Raw genomic sequence first — 25,099 nt, forward strand, 5'->3', positions numbered from 1 at the left:
TGGCCCCTCACCAAGTACACATTTTTTAGGGGTGATTTTAATTTAACGCCGACCCCCAAATATTTGAACGACTGCCTGGAGGCTGTGACAAGAGGGGATATGATTTTTCTTTAAGAGGGATCTTTTTAAACAGCTTGTTTCTTCTTTATTGAATCATGTTGCAGAATCGCATTCAAGACCAAAAAAAGCACCGAAGCGTTCAGATTTTGACATCCGTCCAGTGTCTTTCCCTGAGAGCTATACTATTGGCCCGAATAAAACTTAATTTAGGAGAAAACCTTGAAAGACAGCTCAGGATGGAGGATGAGATGAGCCCGGGTTTAGTGCTGTCATCCAAATAGTTTCTTTGGATTTTGGGAAAATACAACCAGTTTAGGATGAATCCTGTTAATGTCAACATATTAAAATACAATAAGAGTTTTAAATTCGTAAAAATACTCGGTCATTAACTTATTATTTCGAAAACTGAATACTTTTTTAGTAGCATTTGTAGTATTTTCAGCGGCAAGTATATGTCATATGTCATACATATGTGGTAAACAGTGTTGGGGTAACCATAGACTGTAAAAAAAGATGGACGCCGCCCGTTCACTCTCTTCCATTGGTGAAAAGTAAAGCCGCTAGTGTCCCAATACGGCGCTGACATCTTGGGTCTTGAGTCTGCGCAGTAGCGATTTCGGGACCAGTCCTGCGCAGTAGTGAGCAGGAAGTAAAGCCGCGAAATCAAGACCCGGCCCTCCTCTCGTAGAATGCGCATGTCACAGCTGTCAATCATGACGTGACACCACCGTTTTTATAACATTAAATAACTAACTAAAAACAAACTTAAATTTAAAAACAAACACTTGAATTTACATCAGCGTGATAAAAGCTACAGTAAATGACAGAAACCATCTTTGGAAAAAAGATAATTGAAGTGTAATTAAATTGTTTAGTTGGTCTCAAGTACCAAAGAATATCATGGGGAGGCAGGGTTTATGACCTATACTGGGACCAGTCACTGGGGGGCAATCGAGACTTTTCAGGGCTTGTGCGGCATGCTTGGGGGTAACGCATTACAAGTAACTTGCATTACGTAATAATATTACTTTTCAGAAGTAACGAGTAAAGTAACACATTACTTTATACATGTACACATTCATATTTGAGTTACTTTTTAAAAAAAGTAATGCAAGTTACTTTTCAGTTAAATTAATAAAAAAATAATGTACTGCATTAAACTGAACTTATACAATGGGCCTGTTGAATGCTTTATTCTGATTGGTTGAGAAATGTTCCATGGGTGTTGATTATTTTTCTGTGAACCGCACACCTAAACTGTCATATGTCTTAAAAATAGGCACCAAAGCGATGTTTGTCGTAACCATGGTATGAGAAGAATCATTGACTCTGGTCCTTTGAATTTACATGAATAGATGTAGGGGAAAACACAGAAAAATCGATAGATTTGAAATGAAGATGACAGGCTTGACATTTTTGCTACGGAAATATGCAGTTTCTGAATGCACAACTTCTCTGTCTTAAAAACACCTCCAAAGCCTGAAAGAGATCAAGCCTCAGCCAAGTAAGAAAAGGTAATGCAAAAGTAACTTAAAAGTAACATAAGCATTACTTTCCATGAGAAGTAACTAATTAACGCAATTAGTTACTTTTTTGGGGAGTAACTTAATATTGTAATGCATTACTTTCAAAAGTAACTTTCCCCAACACTGGTGGTAAAGCATTGTGTTAGCGGTGCAAAAGGTTGTGGGTTTGATCCCAGGGAGCACAGATACTAATAAAAATGTATACATTAAAATGAACTGCATGTTGTTTGGATAAAAGCATCTGCCAGATGCATGAATAATAATGACCAAATGAAGAGTTTGGTTCCAAAACTCAGTATTGTAATATTTTAATTGTTTGTCCTGGACATCAATGAGATTAAATGTATAGCTAATGGAGTGTGCCTTTTTGCTTATGTCAGTTAGCTTTGAGCATATGCAGTAACCTCATAAAAGTAAAAAAAATGAGTTACTGCCAAAATCAGTATTATAATAATAGGTCAGTATTTAAATGCAAATTATTAATTTTACGCAAAATACAATATCCGCCGTGTTATTGTGTCATCTTTTGTCCCTTTTTTCCCAAAACGTGACAAACGCCACTCCTCATTTTCTACTGAACGCAATAAATCCGCTCCACAAATTACAGCGCACCATTCCACGCATTGTAAACAAACAATGGTGGCGCGTTGAGTACACAAAATTCTAGTTTTCCTCATCTTGTACTTCGTGATCAACAAACAAACAAAAACAAAATAATACTTTAATGGCATTGCTTAACCTGTGGTGGTTTTCCGTGACGAGAAAGAAACGTAAGCCATCAACATCTAATAATTTACGTGAGAAGCACTCACGAGACGGAAATGCCGGTTGCTTGTTCCCCCGACAGCATCAAGCTCTCTCGTGCTAACACATCTTATAAAAACTTTTATTTTACGCGAAGCCAACGAAAATCGAGCAGGACCAAAACATTTTACAGCTGATCGCGGTCAAAAACGTTCAGCGACGACGTCTCAAGGATGACAACAGCAATCAGTGTATACCACTAGTCAACTAAATGAATATAACATGGCAAAGATGAAGGCACATTTATATATTTATGATTCAATAGATTTATAGCATTTTGAGAAAAAAATTATTCATTTTTATAACAAATCTCTGAAAATCAAATTATGGATTTGAATATTATATGGTTTTTTTTATAACATAAAGATGCTATGTGAAAGTTTGTAAAAGAAAATAGTGGTTTTCATCTTGTCACTTTCTTGGTTTAGAAAACACGTTTTTACCCAAATTTGTCAAAATGGATTAATTGTGTTTTGGAACCAAACTCTTCAAATACAGCTGCGAATATATTTTTGTGTTTACTGAAAATAACACAGCAAATGCAAGGTAAAATCTACAGCATCCTTACATAAAAACAGTTTGATTTTCACAGTTTGAACTGCAGCGAAATGAAGTCAGTGCCATTTCCAAACATTTGAGCATTTGCTATTTTGCAAAGCTTTTCCAAAACTAGGAGTCAGCCTGCCAATATTTGTCAGAACTTAATTATAAAACTATCACACACCAAAGAAATATAAACAAGTACCAAGGAAATGTAAACTACAAAAGCCACTAGTTTCAATAATGTGCAAGTACAGTACATTATTATTATAAACCTTAATAGACACATATGCAGTTTGATTGTATATTAGTATGTATATTTCGTCTGATTTCTTCAGAAAAATGCTGAGATTTAAATGCAAATACTGCGTAAACAGACTTGATTCGCTTAAACGGAATCAATAGCAAAGATGGGCCACTGCGGGGGAGTTGCACAACCTGCAAAACATGTTCAATACCCCCTGAGAGAAGCTCGTGGGATGGGATGCAGCACTGTTTGCTTTTCCTACACTCACAGTTTTGTGTCATTGAATGGGAATGTGGGACCTGTAGTGTATATATACAGTATATGGATAGGACATAGCTAGTCGTGCCACTATAACAAAACGCAAAAGACTGTAAAATGTATACTAATAGATGTATACTGTATGTATGGTAAAAAATATCTATTTTAATTCAAGGTCAGAATGTATCGGTTGGTACAAAACCTGGGAGGCAAAGGGGAAACAGAGCAACTATTGCAATGTCAAAACAAAACATAAAGAGCGGGGGGAAAGAATATGATCTATTGCAGATGATATTTGGCAGGAAAATAGCAGAATATCTCTGGAATGATTCTATATCACCACAAGAGAACCCGAACCACTCCGGAGACGTAAAACAGTAAAGCTTGTTTGCTTTGCCACAATTCAATCCACCCGGGCAGGATTACTCCATTTCCTCCTATGAACTAGCCCTGCCTCCTGGTTTAAATCAAGGATAAGCAAATTAAGGGGCTTTGTCATTCTTTTCGAGAAGTCTGGGAAGGAAGATTAAAGAGACCTGGGCTTACACGGAGAGTCCCAACTCCGAGAGGGATCAGCTGGAAATATTTACAGAGCCACTCGGCAACAAGATGCGTCAATCACTGCCGGAGCGGTCCACCTCGGTGCTGAAGGAGATCGATTTCAAAACTTGCTCTGGAAAACACAGTGTTAAAGGAAAACACCACCGTTTTTAAATATTTTACAATGTTCTTACCTCAACTTAGATGAATTAATACATACCAATTTTTTTTCAATGCATGCACTAAATCTTTGTACAGCGCTTTGTGAATGTGTTAGCATTTAGCCTAGCCCCATTCATTCCTATGGCTCCAAACAAAAGTTTTATTTTGTGCCACCATAATTACTCGTGTAACTACTCATGCAACAGTCTTTAAATAGGGAAAACATGGAAGTGTTTGATGGCTTCTAAATTCATCCTTATTTGGATCCTAAGGACTGAATGGGGATAAGCTAAATGCTAACACATTCATAACACGCTGCACAAAGATCAAGTGCACGCATCGAAAAATATAGGTATGTATTAATTCATCAAGTTGAGGTTAGAACATAGTAAAATATTGAAAAACCGGTGGTGTTTTCCTTTAAAGGATTAGTCTATTTTCTCAAAAAAATCCAGATAATTTACTCACCACCATGTCATCCAAAATGTTGATGTCTTCCTTTGTTCAGTCGAAAAGAAATTATGCTTTTGAGGAAAACATTCCAGGATTTTTCTCATTTTAATGGACTTTAATGGACCCCAACACGTAACGGTTTAAAATTAGTTTAAAATTGCAGTTTCAACAGAGTTTCAAAGAATCTAAACGATCCCAAACGAGGCATAAGGGTCTTATCTAGCGAAACGATTGTCATTTTTGACAAGAAAAAAAAATGCACTTTTAAACCACAACTTCTTGTATATCTCCAGTCATGTGACGCGCCAGCGCGACCTCACGCAATACGTCATCACGTCAAGAGATCAAGGAGGACGTATGCGAAACTACGCCCCAGTGTTTACAAGTGTAGAAAAGAGGACCGTTCCGACGTTGTTGTATGTGGAATGATACTAATTAATGTCTTTGTACCAGTTTATTGTTTAAAATGGTCCGCAAATGTGCGTTTCATATATGTAACACGTGATCTTTCCACGGCATTACGCAATTACGTCAGGGCGTGCTGGCGCATCACAGGACCGGAGATAGACGAGAAGTTGTGGTTTAAAAGTGCATATTTTTTATTTTTCTTGTCAAAAATGACAATCGTTTCGCTAGATAAGACCCTTTTGCCTAGTTTGGGATCGTTTAGAGTCCTGTGAAACTGCAATTTTAAACTTATTTTAAACTGTTACGTGTTGGGGTCCATTAAAGTCCATTAAAATGAGAAAAATCCTGTTTTCCTCAAAACACATACTTTCTTCTCGACTGAACAAAGAAAGACATCAACATTTTGGATGGCATGGTGGTGGGTAGGTTGTCTGGATTTTTTTAAAGAAAATTTACTAATATTTAACAGTGCATATCTGCTATTGTCACGGCCAGACACTTTAAGTATCGCAGTGCACACTATAAAAGTTTTGATGTTTAATTGCATTGACCGAGCTCGTTTGAAGACAGAATAATATAATGGGCCTTTGGGCTATTGAGGTGAACTGTCAAAATATTTCGCTTGCTAACCCCCAGGAAGCCACGCAAGGAGAGATGAAGCCTACGGCCGAGGTCCCTCTTTGGCTCCTTCATTTACCATTTAACAAACTCTTGGGATGCGTCGGCAGCCAAGTTGGGGCCTACAGAATCTAAATGGATCGCAAGCTAAGAGAATAGCGGCTTAAGAAGTAAAACACTATTCCAGAGTCCCCGTGATGCTGTCTGGAAAATAAAAACCATCCATTCACGAGTGACAGGGCTAATGTTGAGGTTCATTCATATGGAGACAGCTGCGAATATATATAACTTTTCTGCCTTAAAATGGGGTATAGACTGAGATCCATTAAAATTCATAATTCTGTGGTTCTTTACGGCTGCTGAAGACACTACCATATTTGACCCTTGCTAGTACAGGCATTTCCTGGTTTCAAGATGTATTAATATGATTGAATTTCAGATAGAAATAAAAGGACATGTAACGTAAGAGGCCATGATCATCATCTTTTTTATTAAAAATCAAAAAGAAAATGTTAGGGGGTAACACAAGGGTGATATGAAATGCTACAACAATAAATAATGTATATATAATAATAATTTTATATAGCCATTCATTAATTTACTTTTACACATTGGGCAAATACAGTGACTACAGTGCATTACAAGGTATACATTTTAGCAGTATGTGTGATCCCTGGAATCGAATCCATGAGCTGTTGAGCTGCTAATGCAATGCTCTTCCCATTGAGCTAATGTACAGAAACAACTCCATCTTTTTTATAATGCATAAAGTATAGGGTCAGGGGAATGTACATTTTACATATGAATCTGTAATTTAACTCCATGAATATGTATTATGAGATAGGATACTTGTCATGCTCCCCTATTATGTTTTTAATGTTAAAACATGACAAATAAATGTTAAAAATTGGCTAATAGCTAATTAAAGGGATAGTTTACCCCCAAATTTAAACTTTGTCATTAGTTAACCACTAGTTAAAAGTTGGGGGTTTCTAGTTATAATGGGGGTGAATAGTGACCACCTCACTTACCATAAACTCCCATTGTAAACAGAAACCAAGCTTCAAAATGACTTAAAGGGGTCACACTTTATTATATGGCATCACAGTTACAGTGTAATTATACATTTAAGTACTAAGTAATAATCATTAACAACATGTACTTACTAGATTGGGGTTAGGATTAGGGTTTGGTTTAGGGTTAGCTGGATGTAATTATGCAAAATTAACTATAGTAATTGCATGTAGCATGTGCAACAAAGACACCGTAAAATAAAGCATTACCCCCAAAAGTATTAAATAAATAATTTGACTCTTTAACTCTTTCGCAGCCATTGACGAGATATCTCGTCATTTAAGAGAAAACGCTTCCCCGCCAATGACGAGATTTTCCGTCTTTCCGCAATACCGCTATTATCCACCAGGTGACGCACTTCCGCAACTTATACAACCCAGAAGTAGCGCCTCACGTGAAAGATAAAGAACTCCATGTATGTTTTAAAGATTGCGCTGCATCTGATCTCTATCAAAAGTCCTTCACAAAAATGGAATTATCTCAGCTTTTTGCTCAAAATTTGGTGTTTTTGAAGAAACCTATCCCATGTTTGAGAGGTGATTACAAGAGAACTAATGAAGGTAGGATGAAATGTTTTTGTTTGAAAGCAGAGGGTCTGTTCTTTCATCTGATATATTGTTTGTTTATATATTCAAAGAAGAACATTTTCTGGAAGGCATTAAACTTTTGTGAAAATCATGAAAAATGCTGGCGCTGGCTGGCAACTTTTTTTTTAAAAACGCTGGCGGGGAAAGAGTTAAGTGTCTTGAAGACAATGGATATCAGTTGTTACACACAATTGAAACGTGAATATCCTAAAACCAGTGTTGATCGAGCATTGAGTCCAACTCAAGATCGAGTCCTCATCCAGCTTTATCTGGACTTGGTCCTAACTCAGACTTGACGCTTGATCTCTGGATTTGGTCTTGACTTGGACTCGACTACAATTAAAAACTTGTTTAGGCATAGTGAATGTGCACTAAAAGACAGGCAACAGTTAAAATCAGTTAAATATCTGCATTTGGGTTCTGAAGAACAAAGAAAGTAAATTAGTAAATTATGACAACATTTTCATTTTGGGTAAACTAACCCTTTTACATTCTCTCAAATACCAACCCAATTTTTTTAATGATTCATAAAGTTAAATACACACCACAACTACACTGAAAAAAAAGATGAATTCAATTTACTAAATTTTTTAAGGCAATTGGCTGCAATCAATTTATTTAAGCTACATCCAAACAAAAGTTTTTTATTTTATTATAAATATTTTTTAAATGTAGCTTAAACAAATTGACTGCAACCACCTACCCCAAAAAAATGCATTAAATTGAATGAATAATTTCTTTTCAGTGTAAGTTTACATTTTCTAATAAAAATTAAAGGGATACTTCAACGAAAAACCAAAATTACCCCATGATTTACTCACCCTCAAGCAATCCTCAATGTACATGATTATCTTTATCCAGACAAACACAATCACAGTTATATTAGAAAATGTCCTTGCTCTTCCAAGCTTCATGGTAGTAAACAGAGACCAGGGAACAACTTGACTTTAAAGCCAAAACAGAAGTAATTTTTTTTAGAATAACGCCAATATTGTAAACTTTATGAACCAAAATAACTAGCTTCCGGTGCATTATTGCCACCTACTGTGTTGGAGTGGCTTCTATAATCTTTGACAAGAGTAAGTTAGGTGGCGATAATGTACCTTTACGTTGGTGCTACCCAGGGGCGTCATGCACCAATTTTTTTAAGGGGGCACAGTGTGCATAGCTCAAAGAAATTTGTGCATACAGAGACATCAAAAGAAATATATTATAGAGCTTTCAGTCTTTTCCATGGCACTTACATTTCTAACAATCTGAGCGCCTTCATGCAAAAACCTCCAAAATAAAAGTGTTGACTAACTTTTATCAAATACTAATCAATCGGAATAATGACATATTGGCATCATATTTACATCTAAAATGGCATGTTTTGTTTATTTACGTTTTGTTAAATGACTTGTTTAATTGTGTCATTAATGCATTTTGCACACCAACTGCATGATCCTATGAAATTAATGTGATTTTAAATCCATAAAGTATATAAACAATGAAAATGACATAAGCTATAGCCACGTGATTGATTTTAATGTTCAATAATAATTAAAAAAAATATGTTTAGATAAAATTATTAGAGGAACCGATTTTTGCATTAAATTTCACCTCATATGAATATGTGTGATTCCGCGCCCCCGTGAACTCTGGCGAACTTTGGCGTTGTACCAAGAAGATGAATCTAGAAATCTCTACTAATATAACGTTGAGACGGTCACATTTTAAACAATACATTTTCTACACAAAGGAGGTTAACTGCACATTACCGTACTGGGATTTGGAAATATTGTGAGCGTTTCTTACACGCAGCAGCAACAGCAAAGAGCTAGTGAGCGTGCTCAGATGATCAACATGATCAAAACACTATCAAAACGGCAAAAATCTCTGCAAAGTGACAAGGATGCAGCACAGAATTTAAAATGCTCCTCCCCGTTCTGTGATTGGTTCCCTATGCCGTTTATTGGGCGCTACGAATGTCTATCAAATGCATCTGTACGTAGCTCACAGTCAATCGGTGTGTCGCATAGACGTCATCATCTTGCTGCCTCCTCCCCGTTCTGTGATTGGTTCCCTATGCCGTTTATTGGGCGCTACGAATGTCTATCAAATGCGTCTGCACGTAGCTCATAGACAATCGGTGTGTCGATAGACGTCGTCATCGTCTTGGTGCCACCTCCCCGTTCTGTGATTGGTTCCCTATTTCATGATATGATATTTCAGAAATTCCATGTCCGACGGGAACCCTGACATTTTTTTAATATAACCCCGATTGTCTTCGTCTGTAAAAAGACAATCATGTACCGTTTGAGTAAATCATGGGGTCATTCCCACCTTTCGCCGGAATATCCCTTTAAAAGTCCGTTCACATTATAACGATAACTATACAAATATGGTTTTATAAATCTTTTTATATTAAAAAGAATAGCAGAGTTCACACCACAACTGCAACGATAAAGATACAATGAACTATATCATTTGGATCAGTTTCTGAGCGATTTTTTGTTTCTAACTGGTGAACGATAAACCATTGACGACCAATCAAATCTATTTAAATTTCAAGTGCACGCACATTTAATGACAGATGACACAGTGGAGAAGCTCATTGCTGGGGTTAAGTTATAGCTTAATATTACCTCAGGTATCCAGTTGCTGTGAAATTCACCACGTAATGCTTTTTTCTACTACATTGACTATGCCAAATGTAAGATATTAGATTTCATAAACTATTAGATTCTCTGTTTACAGTTACACGCGGCGTGTTGAGGACATCTGCTGGTTATACCCGCTGTGTAAATGCAACAAGAACAGCATACTTATTACTTAATTACGAGCGTTTTTAGTAAAGAAACATGCAATATTAGTTAATGCCATTGAAGGTAAATGATTTGCGCCTTATAGTTAACGTTATAATGTGAACGGCCCTTAACAGTGCTAAAATTAGTGCAATTTATGACCACAGACAGTATATTCAAGCACCCAAATAATAACTTTTGCATGATCTTGTCATCATCCATTAAACTGCATTGGAATGAAATGTTAATCTTAACAGTCACAGAGTCCTCAGATCATCGCAGATCCACTGTGCCGTCATGTTGGCCACTTCCTCTCCCGCATCTAGGACGAATGCATGTCGGATACCCCTCTCACACAGACGAATGTCACCTTCAGGGAAGTCCCTTTGGATATCTTGGTAATACTGCACGGGGCACCAGTGATCCGTAGCTCCATAGTAAAAAATAAGCTGACGGAGAAGAAAACAAGTTAGTGGAAGACCCGGAGCTGTAGATCCACTTGATGTCAGGAATCTGATTTAGGTGACGTCTCCTTTGGGGTTCACAAATCATAATGCGAGCAGAACTGACAATAAGTCTTTTTCTGATGGATCATATGATTTAGATAGAAAGTTATTCTAGTGCCTTAAAGGACTAGATCACACCAGCCATAAAGGAAATAAAAAACATGTCTTGAGTGATTGACTCCTGTTTGTACTGCAGTGGTCTGGGATGTCAAGGGTCATAAACAAATATATTGTACCAAATTAAGTGAAATTTATATGCAACCTTTCATTTTGACTCGAAATGCCAAAGGCTGCACAATATGCAAAGCTGATAAAACATCCCAGTAGACCATTCATCGGCGAGTACACAACATAAATCTATAAAGCAGAATATGTCAAATTATAGAGTACGCCTCATGCAAAGCCATACCACATATAATCCAACTGCCTATACAAGCAAGTGGGAAAACCATCAAGATGTTTTTGAATGAAAAAAGCTGACACTAAGACTTCCATGCCTGCCATCTCCCCTCGGACACCATTGCGGACACTTCGAAGTTATTTCCGCCGTAACCTCCACTGATTATAGCCAACAACATCAAGAGGAACAGAAAAACCACCCGTGTAGACTTCGAAGGGCTATTTGTCGGTGAGACCTCAAGAGCCGTGCACAATAGAAAGATCAAATTCTCTTGTCAACCGCTTTGCATGATTTCTCTGACAAACTGCATAATGTTTGGCCTTTGCCGACTGTACCAGTTAATCGTGATGGGTTCTACATCTGTCGGTCTGATCGATTTCACCACAACCCATAAATCTAATAGAGGAGTCAGATGCATGTGGTTTAATGCGGAGAGGGGTTTAAACATATGACCTCCTGTCTTCACCTTCAGCTCTTCCTGAAGAAAACGATTCCAGCGGCGGTATTGGCAGGCGAAGCAGACCGCGCGTCTCGTGAAGCAGATACGAAGGAACAGCGAATACTCAGACGCGTGTAAAGACGAACGGACTTTTTTTCCCAGATGGAATTTTTTGGGTGGGATGCTGAGGTCTGCGAAGCGAATTTGCGGAAAATATTCGATCGGAAATGTTCTCAAGGAATTTGAAAAACGTCTTCAAGCGGTAGTCTGACTGAGTAGAGTCTGCGCTAGGCGTAATCTGAGACTTGAAGACTTTAAATAAGCGATCCTTAAAAGTAACGGGCTGAAAGCTGTAAGGATTTCACCTTTTTAACTGATGACAGATACAGTCCATCAGCTATCAGCAGCCCTCCACCATCTGCATGTGCACGCGGTCTCTGGTTTGCATCACACCAGGGTATTGAAAAGGACAAATGCATCAGGAATCAGTCACAAACTTTCTAGTGGTAGTGCTTTTCAAATATGTTTAAAATTGAACCCAATACGCTTTAAAAAAAAGGGATGAACCCAACCCGGTGGGTCGTAAATAAAACTATGTTGGGTTGTTTCAACCCATTGTTGGGTCAAATATAAATATTTTCTTGGTTAACCCAACCTAGTCCCTTTTTGACCCAACGCTATAGGTTAAAATAACCCAGCATTTTAGAGTGTACAATCTGGGCAATAAACTGAAGAAACGCATAAAAGTGACAGTCCAAGCCCATTAAATAAATTTAAATGTTTTGTATTTTATTTTATAGGCCTAGTACAGTGCTTTGATTATATATTACTACATTAAATAGTGCTTTTATGTGCCTTGCGCACTAAATTAAAAGGTATGTAATTTTTTATACACTCTGGATGCCTGACAGTTAAAGGTGCAATGTGGGACTTTTAGCCATCTAGTGGTAAGACTGTGACATTGCAACCAACGGCTCGCTTCACAGTTCACCCCTCCTTTTTGAAACGCATAGTGAAGCTACGGTAGCTGCCACAGGACAAACATGTCATCATCTTAGATAGGCTTGTTGCGATAGTCAGTGAAACGGTGATTACTGGTGCTTCAGCCTCTCACCGGTTAGATCACTTGCCCACCGCGACACCGTCTTTCACCGTCGTTTTGATATTTTCTTGTAATTAAATCATTTAGTTTTGTTTGAGAGAGCAAAAACAACTGAATGTGTCTGCTGCCTGAATTCAGCGGAGCTGAGCGCGCGTCATCACAGAGCAGCGGCTGCGGGTGTCAGATTTCATTTATTCCTGTCAGACTGCGGCGAGCTGACTGACCAGACGACGGCAGAAGCCGCGTGCTTACTCATTTTTACACATTTTTGTTATAATATACATATATGATGTTTAATATAAGCGATATCGTTTTGTTGTTGTGTTTTTCATTAAGAATAATAATAAACCCATCATTCAAGCAGCGCTTTATGGAGAAGTAGCCGGTTGCTCTGCTTGGGACTGGCGGGTTTCTGTCAGAAGTACCTGCGCACATTGACTCAACCACTTAAACCAGCCGTTGCACATCTTTAATTAATTCGCGATTTAACACAGCGTAAGCAAACGCTGGATTTAAACAACAGTTGCATCTTCAAAAGTGAAAGTAAAATGCGCACGTCTGTATGTGTATTTATAAGCCCCTCCCACCCGGTGAAACCGGTATCACCGGGTTTGTCACGTGCTGATTAACCGGTGGGAAAATTCTGTCACCGCAACAACCCTAATCTGAGAGAACGTAGTAACAAAACGCGCTCTATAAATCAGTTTCCCCCTTAGGGCTACTGTAGAAACATGGCGGCACGAAATGGCAACTTCCATGTAAGGGGACTCACGGTGTATGCAGCCAAAAACGACTCATTCTAAGGTAATAAAAACAATACAGTTCATTATGTAAGGTATTTATACACCACTGATAATATAGTTATGTATTGCATTTCTGTCAAGAGATCCTTCTATAAGTCCCACATTGCACCTTTAAGTGGTTGGATTTGTCAGACAGAAGACAAGGTTTGGAAGAACTTTATAAGGTTTAAACTTTCCTTCAAACCCAAATAATGGTAAAACTTTACAATACGGTTGTTTTTGTTAAAATTAGTAAATGCATAAGCTTACATGAATTAACAATAAGCAATTTTTGTAGCATTTATTAATCATTGTTAATACCAGTACAAGCCCATTAAATGTTTCAAATGTTTGTGCATTAAGTAAAAAATAATTGACGACGGGCAGTTGAATTATAAGGAAAAATAATGCACACCTAAGGTGGTAATGCGGCATGACACGAAACGGAGTGTCATTATATCGCGGTTGTGCATTATTTTCAAATAATTCAAAGGACCGGAGTCAATTATTCAGCTTATACCACAGTTACCACAAACATTGATCTAGTGCCTATTTTTAAGACATTTGACAGGTCAGGTGTGCGTTTATTGAAAAATAATCAACACCCATGAAACATTTCTCAGCCAATCAGAATAAAGCATTCAACAGACCCGTGGTATGTTAACAGCTATAACTTTTGTTTTTAAAATGTATTTTTAAAAATAAATCCTGGATTCCTACACCCCATCCAGAACATTACGTCCAGCTAATAAATGGCGCCTTGTCATAACTTCACAAAAGGGAATCATGTTCCCATTCATTTTCCTTCACTACTCCCTGCTGGTGGAATGATCTTCCTATAGGATTCCAGTCAGCTGGAATGTTGCATTGCATCTATTGCAACGTTCAAAAAACTAACAACTAACAACCATTTTCCACATCAAATCATCCTAAAGAACATCTGTTAAAAATTTTAACTTGATAGCTTTAATATTGACTGTGTAAGGTCATGTCAAAGATTGAAATCAATATGAAATCAATGACTAAAATCAAACTCTTTGGGCTCTATCTTACACCCGGCGCAATTATCATTTTCACGTTTAGCATTGTTTAAATAGCAAATGCATTTGCGCCCCCTTTTGCGCTCATGAGTGTTCCGGTCTGAAAATGAGGTGTGTTCAGGTGCATTGTTGGTGCGTTGCTATTTTGAGGCAACTAAAATAGACTTCGCCATTGACCAACAAAAACCTGGTCTAAAGTCAATGGCGCAATATGTTTTTTTTGTTATTTAAAGAGCGTGTTAGTAATTATGCGCCTATAAACGGGACGGCAACGCGGGTTTGCTTATCACATACATGAATGCGCAGCAGCACAAAATCGTTTTTAAATATGAAAAATTAAAGGATTAAAATGTAACAGATTACTATTGCGTCTCCTGGACATAAATGAAAACCAATTATGAGATGTTAGAAGGCATAAAGAGCTGCTTCACCTGTAGCCTGTTAAGTAAATAAATGCTTTGCTTTAAACAAATGCATCTGTTTTTAAATGTTTTTTTTTAAATGCTACCTCACGGATTTATTGTATATAATGAACCCGTGGATATGGTGAGATGAGAAACATTTTTAAGTAATTCTTAAAAAAAAAACTTGTGACGCTGTCCAAGTGCTGAAACATGCGGAGAGCCGTTTGTAAATTCTTTATCTCCTGTTTGTAACAAATAAAGTATTTTTAGAGTACAAACCTTATCTTACATACTTGTAAATCATTTTTTGATGATATTGGATAGCCATACATTTAAAGCAATGATTTTTTACTTCCATGACTAAAAGAAAACAGGTTTTAAAGGTTTTAATAAAAAAATAACAATTTCAATACAAGTGAAAACAACACAATTATTTAACATTAATCTTAAACTGGAGATCTTCTTCCTCCGCTTAGTTTTTCAGTTTACAAAGTCCGTCATCTAAATAGGGATTAGACACAGCGCCAGCGCAACAGGCTTTTAAAGGGGATGAGAGCTGAGACTCTCATTGGTTTATTGCACGTTACGCCCAAAATACTCCCATTACTCATTAAAAAAATAGGACGAACCCTTTTCGACCATGCGCTCGGCGCACAAACCATTTTTCCCGTCGTTAAATTAGCAATGTGTATTGGTACATGTTAACGATATGCAAAAGGTACAAACCCCACAATAACGCGTGTTGTCGTCTCCGACGTAAATCTCTTTTCTTGGACTACAACAAACACACGGATGGTAGGCAAAAGTTTACTTCCTTGGTGATGTAGACAAGACCGACATTATCATAATTCCTTCCGCTTCGGACTCACAGCCTGTAAGTTAACTCCTGTCAGCATTGCATTGTGAGGGAATCATTCAAACATGGTAAGGAGCGTCACATTTCCTGCTGAAATCAGGTTATTCAGGCCAATCTCAGCGTACAGATTTGCTTGCCAATCAGGGACATAGAGCTTTTCAAATCTGGGCGTTTCATGAAGAGAGTTAAATCTGGAGCTACAAAAATGTACGCTATGTGGAAAATAATGTGTTTTTTTAACCATAAACCACACAAACACATTGTATAATACCAAATATACAAAATAACGTTGTTTTTAGCAATGCTCTTTAACTTGCTTAACCTTCTCCAGGAGGGCCGACATCCTGCAGAGTTTAACTCCAACCTCATCATCCAAACCTGAACAAGCTAATGAACATCTTCAGGGTTACTTGAAAATCAAAGGCAGGTGTGTTGACGCAGGTTTGAAATTGAACTTCGCAGGACGGTGGCCCTACAGAAGCACGGTCGGACACCCTTGAGCTAAACAGATGCGTGGACGGCACAAATGACACTCATATTTAAATCCCTAAACTTCACCCAAAGCCTAGTCATTTAGATATAGCATCATTTACTAATAGGTCGCTCATTGAGAGTGAATCGGTGTGGGTCTCATTTGCTTTGAACACGTTTAGAAGGTTCCAGATTGTCTTTGATTCGCTCCTTTAGTACGCAGGATATCGAGAAAAAGTGCGTCATTTGGTAGCATGGTTCTTTTCAGTGAAAGCAAATAGGCCTCTAGCCACGCATTGGAAACAATGGATGCTGTTTCTACTTTCTACTTTTGTAATCTGCTACGTTTATTCTTTCTACCACTGGTATTCAAATATTATGATGCTATTGTTACCTTTCTGAGGTGTTGACGTATGGTTGAGTCATCTCTTTTTACCACAAGTCTCATTTCTTGGCCTCCCATATACATAGCATTAGCTGTAGAGAGAGAGAGAGAGAGAGAGAAAGCACATGAAGTAGTTATAAAAACTCAAAACTGGAATAAATGAGGTAGTCCAAACAGAGCTTTGTAAACATTTACACATCACGCATAACACGGCAGCCACTGCGGTTTGCCTAAACATGAAGAGTATCAAAATAAAATACACAAGCAGAACGCAGCCGCAAGCTCAAAGGCCAGCGCTCGTACAAACACGGAAACAGCAACCAGATTTGGAGGATTACATCTGTTCTCATTCCCATTCACTGTGGATGTACAATCCGGCTAACAGTTTAATGATGCACAATGATGTCATTGTGTTGAGATGCAGGCTCGGAGCGTTGAAATAAGGTGTGTCATTTGTATTTCATGTGGCCTCTCTCTCTCTCTGGTCCTGCAGCGTGGACAGTTCGTCAAAAAATGACTAAACCAAATATACGAGGAGGGAAACATGGACAGGAAAGTGGAAAGTAACTCAATACCTTTGATCATACATTCCTAAATGTTTTTTTTTCTTTTCGGGAATGAAGTGGTTTTATTGAAACCATTAGGTGAGGTATACACATTAGTCTATGTTGTCATCTTTCATAACATTTCAAAAAGCCAGGTAGTGATGACATCAGTATTGTGGACAGGGATTCATAGATATAGAAAATCTGATTATATACATAAATACGACATTAAATTTATATTACTTTTACATTAATGCATTTGGCAGACACTTTCACCCATTGCAACTTGCACACTGTTTGAAAAATGGTCAAAATATGTAGGGGTGCATGGGGCAAAAACTAACGCGGGGTTAGTTGTAACACAGACTGTTTACATTGTTGCACAAGTTCGAGCATTTTTTTCACGCTGCCAAAAGACGATCTTCTGCAGATAATTGGAAATGTATAATGTTTTTCCGGAGAGTTATTGATGAACGAGTGTTTTGGTGGCATGTAAGTACATTTTTTCATCATATGTTTTTTTCGGTTTCTAAGTTGGTTGTGTAAGAGAACAAATCCAATGCTATGTCATATTAATCAGTGTCTTGTTGACTAAAACATAGCATCATTTTGAAATATGTCTTCAGCTCTTAGCAACTTTTTGGGGGGGCTTAAAAATATTTTGAAGCAGTGTGGTTAATTGTAAAGCTGTGTTACAACTAACCCCTCACCTATGGGGTAAGTTGTAACGTTTGCTCTTCTGTCACAGTTGGTGTAATTGTCCAATAATGGTAAGTACTAGAAAAAAACTTCAAATGCTGTCACTGGGGCAAGACCCTTTAAAAGGTACCATATATATACATGCATATACATACAAAGCTGTACTTTTTAAAATCTGGGGTACATATTTTGACTTTTTTTTTGACGGTGCACTGCATTGAAGTGTTATCGTGTGCTTCCTGTGAATCGAACCCACAACCTTTGCGCTGGTACCGTAATATAATGCAATAACAATTGAGGATTTTAATGTAAACACTTGTTATAAATAGGAAAGTCAACACCTAAAATAAATTGAACTCAGTAGTGGTTAAACAAATACAATAAAAAAGTCACCATTACAATATATGCTTTAAAGTGAAATTAATTTCTATGCATTTTTTTGTTCCAGGGGACATCTTTTAGTTCCATTAATAAAACCCCCCAAAACACACAAGAACTCAAAAGATTCATGAGATTGACACGTTGACCCTGGAAACTATTCAGAGACTGATCCTGATCCTGCCAGTGCCGTACTATACATGCAGCTGAGAGATGAATATCCTTCTCACGTGGACATTCCTCACGGCTCGTATTGATGATCGCGAGCGCTCGCATGTGTGTGCGGAGGAAACTCCTCCTCAAATGACTTGCTTCCACTGAGTGAAGAGGAAGTGAGGTCTGATCATACATCCGCCGCTCTGACTCCATCATATAAATCAAGCCCTGTGTACTCCATTAACTACAACTCTTAACACATTTCACAAGATGTAGAGTCTGATACTGAAAGTGAAAAACGACGAGTAATATATTTTATCCTGTTTCCAAAAGGAAAAGGCACGGAAAGAAAATGTTAGGTTAAGTGAGTAAAGTTACATCATGTTCCATTTGTATTTCAGAGCGGTGTATTTTAAAGCTTAGAGGAAATGATTTTTGCGATTAGGGAAAAACTAACGTAAGCCATCTATATACAGTAGAAAACGAATTTAATGTCTGGTTCTTGTTAGGTAAAGCATCACTATTGCTATTGCTCATACTTAATGTGAGAGATTATAACAAACCTCAAGTACTGAAAGTTGGGGCGTAATTTTTCCACAGCATTTGTGCTATGGACATGATTGATACTGCACCTCAAGTTCCTAACTTCAATATATAACCTAAAGATAAAAAATAATGTTTCACAGACAGGGTTTATGTCTTAAGATCTTTGCACACTATATTCCAAAATTTTTGTGTGTGTTTTTTCATCATCTTATTATCTCTGAGCGTATTAATTAATCCGTTGCAAAAATTTGAGTCTTTATAACATAATCACTATTCACAAATGTATGAATGACATTAACAACAAGCTGTTATTTAGCTAACTTGAGCACAGAATTGTATAATCTTTGGTACCCGAAGGTTGCCGGTTCGAGACTCATGGTCGACAGTTTGCGACTGAGGTGCCCATGAGCAAAGCACCTTATTCCCTGCTTTTTTAAAAAGTTGCCCGCACACATTTTTTGTGATTTTCAGAAAAGTTTCACAAAATGCCTTTCAGGAAACATTTCTTCTAAAAATATATAAACATACAAATATATCAAATGAAAGAACAGACCCCCTGCTTTCAAACAAACAATAAACAAACAAACAAAACGGGAAAAAAAAACTCTTATAAACTCTAAACTGCTTATAAACTCTTAAAGGAATATTCCATTTTCTTAAAAGAAAAGTCCAGATAATTTACTCACCACCATGTCATCCAAAATGTTGATGTCTTTCTTTGTTCAGTCGAGAAGAAATTATGTTTTTTGAGGAAAACATTGCAGGATTTTTCTCATTTTAATGGACATTAATAGACACCAACAATTAACACTTAACTCAACACGTAACAGTTTTTTTCAACGGAGTTTCAAAGGACTATAAACAATCCCAAATCAGGCATAAGGGTCTTATCTAGCAAAACGATTGTCATTTTTGACAAGAAAAATAACAAATATACACTTTTAAAGCACAACTTCTCGTCTAGATCCGGTCGTGATGTGCCAGCGTGACCCCACGCAATACGTCATGATGTCAAGAGGTCACAGAAGACGAACGCGAAACTCCGCCCCAGTGTTTACAAGCATGTTGAAAGAGGACCGTTCCGACGTTGTTGTATGTCAACTGATACTAATTTATGTCTTTGTGTCAGTTTATTGTTTACAATGGTCCGCAAATGTGCGTTTTATATATGTAACACGTGACCTCCCTACGTCACTACGCATTTACGTTAGGTCGCGCTGGACCGGATCTAGACGAGAAGTTGTGGTTTAAAAGTGTATATTTGTTATTTTTCTTGTCAAAAATGACAATCGTTTTGCTAGATAAGACCCTTATGCCTCGTTTGGGATTGTTTATAGTCCTTTGAAACTGGTGTCTATTAAAGTCCATTAAAATGAGAAAAATCCTGCAATGTTTTCCTCAAAAAACATAATTTCTTCTCGACTGAACAAAGAAAGACATCAACATTTTGGATGACATGGTGGTGAGTAAATTATCTGGATTTTTCTTTTAAGAAAATGGAAAATTCCTTTAAATATGGGTATTTTTGTAAAAAAAAAAGAGTTAATGGCATGGATTAAAAGCAGAGGTCATATTTTAAGTATGGGCATTCTGCACCTTAGCCCAAGTGAACTGCGCTCGAGCCCACCACTGCAAGCCGGCGCCCGGGCATGGTACAGATCAATCCCACTACTCAAACGAACCAGACTTAAGGGCTCGTTATAGTAGTGCTTAGGTCCTACGGCGTAGGTTCCATGTCGGTTTTCATTTATACTTTTGCGTCGTCGTCCGCGTTGACGTGCAAACACGCGCGCAGACCGCTGGTAGGCAGTATCCATGCGTGTAACCACAGTAGCAGCGGGACCGTCAATGAAGAAGAAGCATGGCAAGTTAACCCACAAGAAGAAGAAACAGCAAGTTGTTGTGTATGATTTGAGAAGACCAGCAGTGATGGAAGTAAATAAATAGGGATTTTGGTTGCAGTTTGAGTTAAATCACTCCTCAACTTGGCTCATCTTTGTTTTCACCGTCGCAAACGGAAATACCTATGACGCAGTTTGTTTTACCTGCCGGGAGGGGTTCTGATGGACCAATCACAACGTTTGCGGTCCGCATAGAACTAACACGCTGTTAAAAATTTTGCGAGTTGCACGTCAGGCTACACAGAGCTACGCACAGGCTACGGATAACCTATGGCGTAGAGCTTACGCACGACTATAAATCGGGTTTAAGGGGGTTTAACGCGCCCTGGCGCGGTTAGGTTTGTATAGTGTGAGTGCGCCCTTACGCATAGTCTGTGAATTCTGCCTTAATCTTTTCTCTCTCCCTAAACAGGTTGTGTCCCTAAAGAAAGCTGTACCTTTTTTAGCTAAAAGTCACATAGCACGTTTCACATGTGACCCTGTCTGTGAAATCTATAATCTAATTATGAGATTAGGAGCATTTCAATCATTGATTTTATTTTATTTTCAATATTTGACACGGTCTTACTGAGTCAACTTTTAAAAATAGCAATGTTATATATTATGTAGGATGATTTTAACAGTAAATCATTATGAAATGACTTTAGCTGGGTTTTCACAGACTCTGCCGCATTTTATTGCTTCCCTGTGAAGAATCACTTGCAAGTCGCTTTGGATAAAATCACCTGCTAAATACCCCAAAAAAGAGCAAGAAAATTAGCATTTTAAAAACTGTTTAACAATAATACCTCCTTTATACCCAACATAAGAAGGGTTTCAAAATGCCTCAAATGTTTGGGTTGGCTGCTTAATGGCTCTAAATAGATGCAGTTATATGCATGCAAACACAACTAACCTTTGCATTTTGATGTGTACTGGGAAACTTATGTCTAATATTTACCAAAGAACACTATAAACACATAGAAGCCGTTTAACTTTATTACATCAAAGAAATGTAAGCCATTACATCAAACCATATCCACCAATTGAGGAGGATGATGAAACCAAAGGGTTTAAAAGAAAAGGATAGTTTAATATAGGGTCACTTACTGAGTCAAGATGGTAAACACCGTCTCCCAAAAAAAATTTTTTTGTTTGTAAGTACATTACAATTTGCTATTTATCATTTACTGTATTTAAAAAATGTATCAAATTAGTTTTAAAGTTGCAGTGAATTTTTTGTTGTTTTGGAATATTGTGGTCATTTTTATCAATGACTTATCTGTGAGCTTTATTATTTTTTAATCACCACTCGCCACCACTGATCCAGACTCTCATTAATATTTAGGATTTGTGTCTTGGAAAACTGATCCTAGACCTGCAGGGTTTTTCCAGAGTAGTAACAGGCAGCGCTGGCACTTAGCCATACACACATTCTGACATTTACATTTATGCATTTGGCAGATGCTTTTATCCAAAGCAACTTTCATGTGTGTTCTTTGGGATCGAATCCCATGACCTTTGCGTTGCTGACACAATGCTCAGCTAACTGAGCTACATGAACACTTGCTTACTTTAAATATTGTATATTTTTTATAAAATACACATCCTCAAACAATCATTTTTGTGCATGTAACACAAATTTGAGAGATGGATGTGCAGATCATTAAGATGTGTGGAGTAAGAATGGGAAAAGTGATGAGAGTTTGGACAGGGAGACGGGTGTGCCAGTCTTGGGGCAGATATCTACGAGACATCCCCTGCTCAATCTCACTTATCTCCAGGGGGTGTCAGACTGGGGGGTTTGGCAGGGCACAACATTCCACACAATTTTACACATCCTCACACATGCACCTAGTTAACAACGGACTGGAGAAGTGGAAAAGAGGTATCTGTGCACAAACAGACCCAAAGAGACAAACACATGCAGATATGGCAAAATCTTGTGGGGGCATTGGATGCATTAACAATACAAAAAAAGAGTATTGTCTAATCCGTATTTGTGAGCAAGGGCTACCACAATGGATAAAACAATATGGAGGGTTACGTTTTTGATATAGTCTACTCAAAACTTTTTTTGTTTTACTTGTTGATTTTATTTATGTGTTTATATGTTTTGTCATTGTTTAAAATGTTAACATACATAACATAAGTCAAGCTAATATTATTAAAATAATGTTATAAATAAATTGAGGCTATTAATAAAATGTGCTTTGGCATGCAACTCCAACACAGACTCCGTGGGGGCACCATGTTGGAGACCATTGGTCTAATCTATACTCCCAAAATCGGACAGTACACTGAAGTAGGGATGCTTAACGATTAATCGCGATTAATCTATAGCAGAATAAAAGTTTTTGTTTACATCATATATGTGTGTGAACTGTGTATAATAACTTTGTATAGATAAATGCACACAAATGCATGTATATTTTTAAGAAATGTTTACATGTGTATATACATTTATATATTTATGTATAATTTATATTATATATAAATATATATACTTAATATATAAATAAATTTTTTCCTTAAAATTATACATGAATGTGTGCATATTTATATATACATATTTATTATACACAATTTACACACATATATGATGTAAACAAAAACTCTTATTCTGCTATAGATTAATCGTGATTAATCGTTAAGCATCCCTACACTGAAGATTAGGAGATTGAACAATGCGAAACAAAAGATACTGAAGATGTTTTCAGTTTGTTTTGTAGTGTGGTGATTCAGACAAAACTCTCACAAATAAAAGCTTTTAAATGTTTCATTGTGTTCAAGCTGCAGGAGAAAAAGTTAAATAGTTTCGTTTGATGTTTTTCATTGTGCCACATTTGGGTCTTTAGTCTTTGCATTTACGGCATTTTAATTTACAATTATCAGATTGATGTTAACTACAATACACAGTACACCACACTTAGTAAATAACAACTATTTATATAGTTGAAGTTATATAGTATATTTTGTTATTTACCAATCATTTATAAATCTATATCTTTACCCCAGTTCCAGTACTTTGCATTCGACCACGGATCTTGCAGTTTCTACATCATTCGACTAAATGTGCTTCTCTTCATACTTTTTCTTTATAAAGATCTAAACGAATGTGACAGCAATTTTTCTCTTTCCAATTCAATAACAAATGTCGTAATAGAAAAGCCACACCGACTGAAATACAATACAGTTTTTTAGATCCGTTAAACCCAGTGCTAGGTGGGTGGCCGTGGTCCACTGCACCTAACTTGCCAACAGATTTTTTAGGGGGGCTGCACAAAAAACAAACTTTGCATTATCACTTGTCATCACTGTTTAATTTGTGAAAATGCCTCTCATAAGCAAGATTTTTTTGTCTGAGGTTTTGGATGGCTTGGGTACTTTCGTTTCTTTGCACGAGGAATGACACCTGTGCCCAAATAAACGTGCTTAAAATGATCTTCACAGTGATGCAATATAAGAACCATTTTTGGTTCCTCAAAGATCCATTCTTAGAAGAACCATTTCTGTAATACATTTTTTAGTCTTAACACTGAAAACAGCTTTTTGTAAAACATACTGGAAATGCAACACAAATTTTGATTCATTTATATTTATTCAGTAGTGAGTAAAACTCGTAGATATGGCTTTTGATGCGATCAAATCCACCTTTTGCTGACCTCGCTTCCCATTTTTCCAGTCACATATAAGATCAAAATGGCATTAATTTTCAATAAAAATTAACAAAATGGTCGAAAAGTGAAAATAAAGTGCCTATAGAGTGTTTATTAAGAATGAAAAATTGGGTAGGGTCAAGGTAGGGAGGGCATTTATTCCCCCAATAATGCATCCATTTAATAATTGTAATAAATATAATTATTTAAACACTGTTTTTACTGCATCCTGTTAATATATAGAAATACTGAGGTGCAAATAGTATCTGCCAATATAAAGTATAGATAGCTGCGGAGGCTGCACACGTGCCTCATCACAACTCTCTCTTCTCTCGAACCCTGCATTGATCTCAAAGCACACAACAGACTGTAACAGGGTTTCCACACCTTGGTTAACTTCAAATTCAAGGACCTTTCAAGGACTTTCCAGGTCCAATACCCTCAAATTCAAGGACTAAATGTGAGGACACATTTCGAGTGAGAGCAAGGTTACATCGTGTTACCTTTTAAGATATATTGTTACAGTTCCTTTCAAGGGAACTTGTGCTGCATCACTGCGGTGACACTTTGAGGACGCCTCCAGGAGTAAGTGCGTCTGAATGTGTATATCAAATTCAACCAATGTTGAGGCTTAACGACAAAGACAGGGTGACGTGGGAGCCAGGAAGTATACCGCTATCTGAAATATTGCCAAAGACGCATTACAGGGACGAAGGAAGTATGGCAAGGGAGACGCAGCATCTCGTTCCCTTCTCAGGGAACAACAGTTACATACGTAACCCGAGACG

At 37.3% G+C, this 25,099-nt stretch overlaps 1 protein-coding gene across 1 annotated transcript in view; it reads right to left on the reverse strand.

Moving 5' to 3' along the window:
- Positions 1-7,263: 7,263 nt before the first annotated feature.
- ldah (lipid droplet associated hydrolase) overlaps positions 7,264-25,099 on the reverse strand; it is a 71,166-nt gene continuing 53,330 nt past the window's right edge. The window contains exons 6-7 of the mRNA XM_073869685.1: positions 16,458-16,540; positions 7,264-10,512 (exon numbers count right to left, since the gene is read on the reverse strand). Of these exons, the coding sequence (XP_073725786.1) occupies positions 10,321-10,512; positions 16,458-16,540 (275 nt within the window). The 3' untranslated portion in view covers positions 7,264-10,320. The remainder of the gene's footprint in view (positions 10,513-16,457; positions 16,541-25,099) is intronic.

Source organism: Misgurnus anguillicaudatus, chromosome 7, assembly GCF_027580225.2.
Source record: "Misgurnus anguillicaudatus chromosome 7, ASM2758022v2, whole genome shotgun sequence".
Lineage (NCBI taxonomy): Eukaryota > Metazoa > Chordata > Actinopteri > Cypriniformes > Cobitidae > Misgurnus > Misgurnus anguillicaudatus.